The sequence below is a fragment of the Rhincodon typus genome, chromosome 40 (genome assembly GCF_021869965.1).
Source record: "Rhincodon typus isolate 14 chromosome 40, sRhiTyp1.1, whole genome shotgun sequence".
In the NCBI taxonomy this organism is placed as follows: domain Eukaryota; kingdom Metazoa; phylum Chordata; class Chondrichthyes; order Orectolobiformes; family Rhincodontidae; genus Rhincodon; species Rhincodon typus.
Genome location: NC_063371.1, coordinates 3,392,100 through 3,403,049, shown reverse-complemented (window position 1 = coordinate 3,403,049; position 10,950 = coordinate 3,392,100). Strand labels below are relative to the sequence as shown.

The following is a 10,950-nucleotide window of genomic DNA, read 5'->3' as shown; positions in this document are numbered from 1 at the left end:
CCCCCCCCCCCCCACAGGTCTAGTTCCCCTGCAAGTCGGATTTGTGTTCGACACCACCCAGTTTGCCCCCCTCGCCAATATGGCCGACACTGGGCAGGGTGGGTTGGGGGGGGTAGGGGGAGGGTAACGCAAACGGACGGGAGACGGAACCATCCCACCTCCTCCCCCCGCCCCGACCTTCCGTCACTGGTCACCGGGAAGTGCCTTTCCCCGGATCCACCGTCGGAGTTTCCGTGAGGTTGACCTCCCCCTCTGGATCCCCCTACAGGGCCCGTTTGTCGCCTGCATGATCGCCATTTTGAACCAGATGGACAACCACCATTACGCGCACTACATCGACATCTTCAAGACGCGCCATGACATCATTGTAAGTAATGACCTCACCCCCCTCTACCCATCATGCCTCAATAAAGCAGGCGGATGGCATTTGGCCCATCTCTGACCCCTCCATGGAGCCAGAATTGGCCACTGATAAGGGCAGGGGTTCAAATTTGACAGAGTTCAACTTTTAGGACTCCCCTGTTGCGGCTCTGCCTGCTTCCTAACCTCATTTCACCTTTTTCAAGAAAATGAACCCCCCTCCCCTCAACAAGGGAGTTAGGCACTTGATTCGAGGAACCTCATCCTTCCAAGGGCACTTAGGAGGATGTCCCGAGTGGGTAGGACGTTGGCAGAGGTGTCCCTGCTGTCCTCGGTGAGCTCCTCTACACTTTGTGGAATCTTGCTATGCCCAGGTTGCTGGCAGAGGGGGGGTCTCCAACTGCACCCTGGAGGTGAAAGGGTGCTATAGAAATCCATGTTATTCTTCTCTCAAGGACGTGTGCCCTCCTTGCAGAGGGCTTCTCTCTGATGCCCGTTTCCACCCCTCCCCCCACCAAACCACCACTTCCCTTCTTGAGTGGCATCCTGGGCCATTTCAGAAGATGATTAAGAGCCCACTACATCGCTGCGGGGTCTGGAGTAGGACCCAGGCCCGGCAAAGACGGTGCATTTCCTTCCCAAGTCTTTTCTTTTTATATGTGTCATCTGACACGAATGTCTGGAGGTGGCACTGACGTGAAGGGGGCTTCTTGTTCGGTTCCTGGGCGGGTGAAGGGACTGACTGACTGGGGGGGGTGCTCCTAATTGCGTCGAAAATCACGCTACGTGGTTTGTCGACTCGTAGCTGGCAAATGCGCTTGTACCAACAGAGGGAGTCTGCTCAGGAGGCACAACGAGTGATCCCCATTTCACAGCTTGCGTAGTTCTAATTCCTAAACGTTTCTGACTCCGAATCTCCTCAGTGATTTTCGGAGCGTCGATGCCTAAGTGGCCACCCCTTTTCCTTCATCCTTTGACCTCCATTTCGTTCTTCTCCCCAGGACTTCCTGATGGAGACATTTATCATGTTTAAGGATCTCATCGGGAAGGCAGTGTATCCAAAGGACTGGATGGTGATGAACATGGTGCAGAACAGGTCGGGATGATCCCAAGGGAGAAGGGAGAGGGTGTGGAGTCCGATCATGGAACGTCGGTCTGGGACCGCTGAGGTTCCTTGCGCCCCCCCCCCACCCCCCCCCCCACCACCCTTGGCTGCCCCCTGGCCTCTCTGACCCGCCCAGGAACTCTTTCCAGACCCCACGCAAACCAACGCGGGAGAAAACTGGGAAGGTGTTGTCCACCAACCCCACGCTCCGATGGCCATTTCCTTCGAATGGCGTTCGCAAATCCCAAAGGCAAATTGTCTGGGTGATATTTGCCCAATGATCCCCGAGCAGGCCATCAGCTCTGAGAGAAACCCAGCTCAGAGGAATATGGCTGACTTGAAGCCACGCCCAGCCGGTCGGGGGATGGGGGGGACCCGGAACCCTCTCCGCAGCAATACCTCGCCCAATCAGCATCGACTTGGGTTGGTTTGGAATTTGGCATTCTTGCATATGTCCTGATGGTTGCGAGACAGGTCTCCCAGCTTCCTCAAGGGGTTTCTAAAGGCCCAAGCGCCCCCTTTTCTTGTTTGCGGCGAGGCTGAAGACGTGCCTGGGGTGACGTTTCTTATTCCCCGTCTCCCCGCAGGGTCTTCCTCCGCGCCATCACTCAGTTTTCAGTCGTGCTCACTAAACGCTTCCTCGACCCGGCGAACTTCGAGCTGCAGGTGAGTCGCGGTCTCTCGGTTGTGGGGGGGTGGTAAGAGGATTTTGCCCCCAAGCAAAGAAGTTTGCGGGGCGCTTTGATTGGCGGGTCATCCTCCCTCCCACCTCTCCCCGGTGCTATCTCAATGCAGGCTATCCCAACGACATTTCCACCGCCAGTGTCCGTCGTGCGAGACGGCACACCTCTGCTCGCCGTCGTGTTGCTGGGATCTTGCTGTGCGCAAAAGGTGACTGCCGCGTTGATGCACATTACAGCAACGCCTCCATTTCCGAACGTTCTTTTCCGCCCTGCATCGCCATACACCTCCCCCGTGGGAATTTGGACTTGGAAACAAGGTTTCGGCAGGTGGCGGGAATATTTTAACCAGATGGTTATAACTCTAACTCATCGAACTACGCCCCCCGCCCCCCCAATTCAATCGGTAGCGCTTACCGCAGCAGAATTTACTGCAATTGCAATGGCCGTTACGCAGCCCTGCACTAGAGATTCCACATTCATTTCATCCAGGCCAGTGAGGAGCATTCTACAACATCCCAAGCTTGTGCCTAGTCCTCAGTGGATAGGCTCTAGGGATTCAGGAGGGGAGTTCCTCACAGCAGGGTCCCTCGTCTCTGACCTGCTCTTAAAGCTGCATTATACACGTAGATCGCCCTCAGGAACCTGGGCCAGATTATTTATCTGCAGATTAGATAAATTATCAGATAATATCATTGGGAAATAATTGAAACAATAAGATAATACATAAGGTAATAACATACTTAGATAAACCGTTTCCCCACACACCATGCTCCGTTTGTACCCGCTCGGCTCAATCCCCTTCAGACTCCAAACTCCGACCGCGCTCCCCCGGGATCTCGGACGTCTCCCGTCAAATCCAGGCCACTCGGCCCTTCGCGTCCCTGCCGGCTCACCACGCAGCCTTCGCGGGCAGACGGGGTGACTATCCCAGTCTCCGGAATCGAATAATTTCCCCGCCCTTCGCCTTGCAGCTCTGGAACAATTACTTCCACCTGGGAGTGGCGTTCCTGGTCCAGGACCCGCTGCAGCTGGAAACCTTCTCCGTGGAAAAGCGCCAGAAGATTGTTGACAAGTAAGGACCGGCTCGGCATTGGCTGATATCTCCGTGCATCCGTCACGGCTCGCGAGGGTCACATAGGGGTCACACGCAGACTCCAAGACAACTCCATGTCAAACTGTTTGTCATTTGTCATTCTGTATCTAACCCCGTGCTGTCCCTGTCCTGGGAGTGTGTGATGGGGCGACAATGTAGAGGGAGCTTTACTCTGTATCTAACCCCGTGCTGCCCCTGTCCTGGGAGTGTTTGATGGGGCGACAGCGTAGAGGGAGCTTTACTCTGTATCTAACCCCGTGCTGTCCCTGTCCTGGGAGTGTTTGATGGGGGACAGTGTAGAGGGAGCTTTACTCTGTATCTAACCCCATGCTGTCCCTGTCCTGGGTGTGTTTGATGGGGGGACAGTGTAGACGGAGCTTTACTGTGTTCTTAACGCTGTGCTGTAATGTTTATTCTCTCGGTCTCTCCCTGTAGATACGGGGACATGCGAAAAACAATTGGTTTCCAGGTTCGGGATATGTGGTACAATCTCGGTAAGTCTTAAGTTTCAATCTGTACCATACACCCTTCGAAGGGAGGGCCCGGCGAGTGAACTGCGCCCCCTTGAGAAGGTGGGGGTGAGCCGCTGCATTCCATGTGGTGTAGGGACCCCCACACGGTGCCCTCAGGGAGGGAGTTCCAGGATTCTGACCCAGCGACGCTGAAGGAACGGCCGATATATTTCCAAGTCGGGGACAGTGAGGGGCTCGGAGGGTGAACTTGCAGAGGGTGGTGTTCCCATGTACCTGCTGCCTTCCTGCATAGGAAATCACAAAACAGGTGTCCATTCGGCCGAACGATCCTGCTACTCCATTCCAATGTTGATCTGATCTTCCTCAATTCCTGCCTTGACCCCACCCCAATTATTCCCTTCCCGATTGAAAAATAAAATCTCTACCTCGGCCTTAAACAAACGTCCAAACTCTCTGCTTCCGCTGTGTTTGGTGGAAGAAAATCTCAAGATTTGCTCAGTCGCCTTCCTCTCTCTCTCCCCGTCTCAGCCTCGAACAGGTGACACTTAAGTTTTAAACTGCGACCCCTCCCACTTGAGGTAAAAACCCTCTTCCCCATTCACCGAGTCACGTTCCCTCCGAATCTTTCTGCGTTTCCATCAACTGCAGGAAGGATGTTGTTCAACTTGTGAAAAGATTCACAAGGGACGTTGGAGGGTTTGAGCTACAGGGAGAGGCTGGGGCTATTTTCCCTGGAGCGTTGGAGGCTGAGGGGGGGGACCCTACAGAGGTTTACAAAATCATGAAGGGCATGGATAGGGTGAATAGACTCCCCCAGGGTAGGGGAGTCCAAAACTAGAGGAACATAGGTTTAAGGTGAGAGAGGGGTAAGATTTAAAAGGGGCAAGAGGGGCAACTTTTTCAGAGGGTGGTGCGTGTATGGAACGAGCTGGCAGAGGAAGTGGTGGAGGCTGGTACAATGACAACATTTATGGATGGGTACGTGAGTAGGAAGGGTTTAGAGAGAGATGGGCCAAATGCTGGCAAAGGGTGAGGAGATTAATTTAGGATATCGGGTCGGCATGAACAAGTTGGACCGTAGGGTCCGTTTCCAGGCTGTACAGCTCTATAACTCGATAAGCTACCTCTCACTTTTCTAAACCCCTACCAAACTAGCCCTGCCCAATCTTCCCTCATTACACAATAGCTCTGATAAACCTTCCCTGAATTATTTCAATGCATTAACATCCTTCCTTAAATGAGGAGGCCGGCACCGCACACTGTAATCCAGATGTGCTCTCTCCAATCGCCCTGTTTCTGAAAAGGAAAATTTCCCGTTCCAGTTTAGTTTCCCTTGCAAGAAAACATAACATTTTTTTTAATAAGCTGTCCCAACTCCTCTCCGTACGCACCATACCAGGTAGGGAGGTGGGGCAGGCTGATTGGAACTCAACACGGCCGGGAGAAAACGGGATTGGGTTTGGTCAAAGGACGGATCGGAAAACCCGGGATAGGCATGGCATAGGATTCTATTCACAGAGGGATGATCTGAATTGGGAGTGAGCCCAAAGGAGGTATAGCGGAATGACTTTGTTTTGAGGTCGAGTCTTGGTGAATCGAAATCACGACCAGTTTGAATCTTTCGAACGCAGTGGAGCGCAAGGGGGTGTGCGTAATCTTTGGCGTCTTACCCCGAAACAGCAGCCCATCCCACGTTAAAGCAGGTCGTTTGTATAAACAAGGTGAATGTGAACGTAGGAGGTGCGGTTAGAAAGTTTAGAATAGAATAGAATCCCTACAGTGTGGAAACAGGCCCTTCGGCCCAACAAGTTCACACTGACCCTTAGAGCACCCCCCCAAGACCCATCCTCCTATAACCCACCCAATGTACAAATCCCTGAACACTACAGGACAATTTCCCATGGCCAATCCACCCTATCTCGCACATCCCTGGGCACTATGGGTAATTTAGCACGGCCAATCCACCCTGTGGACTGTGGGAGGAAACCGGAGCACCCAGAGGAAACCCACACAGACACGGAGAGAATGCACACACTCCATACAGACAGTCGCCCGAGGGTGGAATTGAACCCGTGTCCCTGGCGCAGTGAGACAGCCATGCTAACCACTGCGCCACCATGCCACCCTGTTTGTAGATGATGCCAAAATTGGTGATGTAGGGGACTGGTTATCTCAGAGTACAACAGGATCTGGATCAGATGGGTCAAGGAGTAGCAGGTGGAGTTTAATTTCGATAAATATGGTGTTGCATTTTGGAAAGGCATATCAGGGCAGGACTTATACACTTAATGGTAAGGTCCTGGGGAGTGTTGCTGAACTAAGAGACCTTGGGATGCGGGTTCATAATTCCTTGAAAGTGGAGTTGCAGGTAGACAGGGCGGTGAAGAAGGTGTTTGGTACGCTTGCCTTTATTGGTCAGTGCATTGAGTATAGGAGTTGGGAGGGTCATGTTGCAGCTGTACAGGACATTGGTTAGGGCCACTTTTGGAATACTGCGTTCAGTTCTGGTCTCCCTGCTATAGGAAGGATGTTGTTAAACTTGAATGGGTTCAGAAAAGATTTTGCCAGGGTTGGAGGGTTTGAGCTACAGGGAGAGGCTGAATAGGCTGGGACTATTTTCCCTGGAGTGTTGGAGGCTGAGGGGGTGACCTTATAGAGGTTTATAAAATCATGAGGGGCATGGATAGGGTGAATAGCCAAGGTCTTTCCCCACAGGGTGGGGGAGTCCAAAACTAGAGGGGCATAGGTTTAAGATGAGAGGGGAAAGATTTGAAAGGGACCTGAGGGGTAACTTTTTCACACAGAGGGTGGTGGGTGTATGGAACGAGCTGCCAGAGGAAGTGGTGGAGGCTGGTACAATTACAGCATTTAAAAGGCATCTGGCTGGGTACAGGAATAGGAAGGGTTTAGAGGGATAGGGGCCAAATGCTGGCAAATGGGACTAGATTTAGTTTAGGATATCTGGTCGGCATGGACGGGTTGGTCTGAAGGGCCTGTTTCCATGCCGCATGACTCTGAGAGTGGTGGAGAAACTCAGCAGGTCAGGGGACAACCATGGAGAGAGAAATGCAATTGACTTTTCGGGCCCTGGCTGAGTTTTCTTTGGGACTGAAGTGGGTGGTGGTTGTGGGGTGAAAAAAAAAGGGGACGTTGTTGATAAAAGGCGGGACGGTTCTGTGGAACAGATGGGAAGGGTTCTGGGTAAGGTCAAAGGGCGAGGGGGATCAGCGACCACACATGGTACAGACTGAGGGAGTGTCAATGGTCATAGAGAGGTGACAAAGCATGGACCCACTGTAGGTGTTAATGGCAGAGCGAGCTTCCGTTCCAAACTGTTCAAATCCTATCTTGTCACCCGCCCCTCAGAATTCCACCGGGGAATTCCGCGCTCAGAATTCAGCATTCCTGCTTCCAGAGCGTGTGTTTGCTGATGGGACTCTGCGCTGCCTTCCAGGTCCCCACAAGATCAAGTTTATCCCGGGAATGGTTGGACCGATCCTGGAGATGACCCTGGTTCCCGAGCCCGAGCTCCGAAGAGCTACCATCCCCATCTTCTTCGACATGATGCAGTGTGAATACAGTGTGAACTACTCATTTCACATGGTAAGCAGCAGGGAAGGGGGGGGGGTCAAACAGGACGGGGTGGGTAGGGTACAGGTTAAGAGCTAGAATGGCGTGGGCCCCCCCACCAAGTGAAGCCACATTGCTCACGTTATTTCCCATAACACCGTAAACTAGATGCGCATGACGTGGTATTGAAGGATTCAACAGAGACTTCTGACAACAAACTATAACATTGCAAGCATTACATTCCTGAGGCACATAAGTGTCGGGGCTAATGTTGAGCTTCATGTGGAGAATGGGGTCGTTCTACTGTCACAATTGATACGATTGCGAGCATGTGGTTTGACACCGCCTGGGAGATATACCACAAGATAAGAGGAGGCCATTCAGCCCCTTGATCCTGCTGGAAGCCATCACGGCTGACCCGATTCGCTTCCGCGACAACCCTCAACGCCAACCATCCAGCACAGATCTATCCAACGACCCGGCTCGAAAATAGCCTCTGCCGCCCTCTAGGGGTGACGGTTCCAAACGCGGCCCTCCATTGGATCAAACACGCCACCACCCCCGCCATTCTACGCAGAGGCTCATTTGGAGAACGTGCGCCCACTCCACCTTCTCGTCGATGCCCCCAATCTTCCAAGCATGCACCGGGGCAAGCCCAAACCTTGGGCCGAGGGTACGGGAAATGAGCTTCGGGTCCTCATTCCTGGGCACCTTCCCCGTGGACTGGAGGCAGTGCAAGGGGCATGGTTAGAGCCAGCTGTGATGCCAATGTTGCCGAATAGGCAGTGGAGCATCGCTTACCCAGGAATCTGGATGAGGGCAGGGCACAGAAAGGCAAAATGGATTCCTGAACGCTCCTGTGGATGCTCAAGGTGGATCAAAAAAATGGGACAAACTGGGCCTTGGCTCATCAATGATAGGAAGTAAATTTTTATTTTCAGTTTGAGAACGAGCTCATCACAAAACTGGACCAAGAGGTGGAAGGAGGACGGGGAGACGAACAGTACAAGGTCATTCTGGAGAGAATGTAAGTCTTCAACCCAAATATCAGAGGGTCAGCGCAGAGAGAGCGGGCACTGTCGGAGGGTCAGTGCTGAGGGAGCGCCGCACTGTCGGAGGGTCAGCACTGAGGGAGCGGGCACTGTCGGAGGGTCAGTGCTGAGGGAGTGGGCACTGTCTACACACTGCATGGTTGTGATGGAGGCTTAACATGACTCAGTGGGATAGGCCTCAGGCCTGCAGGAGCCCAGCAGAGAAACAGTGCAGTTCCTGGGATCTTGCTGCGTAGCAAACACCATGACCATAGGGGCTCTGGGACCATGGTGATGGTCCGTGACCCCCTTCCTGCTTGCCGTACACATGTCGAATTCACTGAATTGGGATGTGGGTGAATCTGGTTGGTCCCTAGTTTGTGGCCTTGCCTGGTTGCCCTGGCGACAGTTGGGGTGAGCTCCCTGGGGGGATGCCGCAGTGTGTTTGGGGCACATCGAGTGAGCGGGCAAATGGAAGGTAGATGCAGTTTAATGGGGATCGACGTGAGGCTATCGACTTTAGGAGCACAACCAGAAAGGGGGATTATTTTCCCTGCGGCGATCGATTGGGGAAATAGGGGGAGGTACAACGAGAGCTGGGTGTTTCTCCTACACCAGGAGCAGTGGGAGGGAGCTGAGGAAGGTCAATGGGATGTTGGGCCCCTTGGTGGCGAGAGGATTGGAGAACAGGAGCAGGGATGTCTCTCTGCAGTTGGACACGGAGAGACCGCACCCTGGAGTATTGTGTGTGTAGGAGGTTTGGGGGTCTCCTCATCTGAGGGGAGGGGGCTCTGGCGATGGAGGGAGACCAGCGAAGGGTTTCCCAGGCTGATTCCCTGGGATAGCACAGACTGATGGATAAAGAGAGACCGGATCAGGTTAGGATTGTATTCACTGGAGTTTAAAAAAATGAGGGGGGGATCACACAGAAAATCTAGCAGGGGCTAGACAGGGTAAAGGACGTTCCTGATGACCGGGAGGTAGGGGAAGCCCAGACCCAGGGAGTCACGGTTGAAAGGACACGGGAAAGGACTGAGATGAGGAGAAATGTCTTCGCCCGGAGAGTGGGGAGCCTCTGCCACAGAAAGCAGTTGAGGGCAAAACATAGAACCCCTACTGTGTGGAAACAGGCCAATCGGCCCAACAGGTTCGCACTGAGCCTCCGAAGCGCATCCAAACCTGACTCATTTCCCCTGCCCTATCCCTGTAGCCCTGCATTCCCCATGGCCAATCCACCCTAACCTGCACATCCCTGGGCACGATGGGTAATTTAGCATGGCCAATCCACCCTAACCTGCACATCCCTGGGCACGATGGGTAATTTAGCATGGCCAATCCACCCTAACCTACTCATCCCTGGGCACTATGGGTAATTTATCACGGCCAATCCACCCTAACCTGTACATCCCTGTGCACTATGGGTAATTTAGCATGGCCAATCCACCCTAACCTGCACATCCCTGGGCACTATGGGTAATTTATCACGGCCAATCCACCTTAACCTGGACAAGTTTGGACTGTGGGAGCAAACCGGAGCACCCGGAGGAAACCCTACACAGACAGTCACCCTGAGGGTGGAATCAAACCCGGGTCCCTGGCGCCGTGAGGCAGCCGTGCTAACCACTGAGCCTCCGTGCACCGTGAAAACACTGAATGTTTTCAAGCAGGAGTTGTTAGGGATAAGGGGTGAAAGCGGGGTACACGGGACTGAGTTGGACGATCAGCCCAGGATCGGATTGAATGGCGGGGCAGGGCCGAATGGCCTCCTCCTGTTCCAGTGCTCTACGTTCCACCCCTCTGGCAATGCAGCACACCCCGTTTCCCACCCGGCCCCATGTTGTTCAGCCATATTGTGGGAGGGGAGTGGGGAGATGGGTTGTGCGCGGGTGGAGTGGTTCCTCCTGAGAGTCCCACGTCGCAGTGACGGTTTTGTTGGGGGGGTGGGGGTCTTTCCTCAGCTTGCTGGAGCACTGCAGGCAGCACAGGTACCTTGCGACGTCGGGAGAGGCCTTCGTTCTGCTAGTGAGCAGCCTCCTGGAGAACCTTCTGGACTACCGGACCATTATGCACGACGAGAGCAAGGAGAACCAGATGTGCTGCACGGTCAACGTCTTGGTAAGAGCCCTGAGCGGGGCAGGGGTTTGGCAGGGGTCGCGGGCGGCCCTCTCAAAGATCCCACCTGGATGCATCCGGAGGGAGACGGCCCACGTTCTGAACGTTGGCGAGCTCACCTGACTGAACTTGGGGAAGGCCCGGGGCTGAATCTGAAAGCCTGTTTCTCTCCGCGTTTGGTTGAGGAGAGTCTGCATCCCCCAAACCAATGTCCGATTCCTTTAAAAAAAAAACGTTGAGAGGTAACGCTTCCAGATGGATTTTAGCCGCTTGGAGCCACTAAGGACAACAGTCATTAAATGTGGAGCTGGAAAAGCACAGCAGGCCAGGCAGCAGCCGAGGAGCAGGAAAGCCCACGTCTCGGATCGGAACATTGTCTCCCCAGCTCCTCGGATGCTGCCTGACCGGCCCTGCTTTTTCCAGCTCCACATCTATTGACTCTTTCTGGACGGTTCCCAGCTTGGAAGGTGCTTTCATTGGTGAGTTGCTGCAGTGCATCTTGTAGATGGTACACACTGCTGTT

The 10,950-nt window shown here is 53.7% G+C and overlaps 1 protein-coding gene across 1 annotated transcript in view; it reads left to right on the top strand.

Moving 5' to 3' along the window:
* The first annotated feature begins 294 nt into the window (after positions 1 to 294).
* LOC109926390 (dedicator of cytokinesis protein 5-like) overlaps positions 295 to 10,950 on the top strand; it is an 11,415-nt gene continuing 759 nt past the window's right edge. The window contains exons 1-8 of the mRNA XM_048618730.1: positions 295 to 367; positions 1,362 to 1,456; positions 2,053 to 2,131; positions 3,120 to 3,220; positions 3,677 to 3,735; positions 7,169 to 7,317; positions 8,226 to 8,311; positions 10,274 to 10,430. Coding sequence (XP_048474687.1) covers positions 308 to 367; positions 1,362 to 1,456; positions 2,053 to 2,131; positions 3,120 to 3,220; positions 3,677 to 3,735; positions 7,169 to 7,317; positions 8,226 to 8,311; positions 10,274 to 10,430 — 786 coding nt within the window. The 5' untranslated portion in view covers positions 295 to 307. The remainder of the gene's footprint in view (positions 368 to 1,361; positions 1,457 to 2,052; positions 2,132 to 3,119; positions 3,221 to 3,676; positions 3,736 to 7,168; positions 7,318 to 8,225; positions 8,312 to 10,273; positions 10,431 to 10,950) is intronic.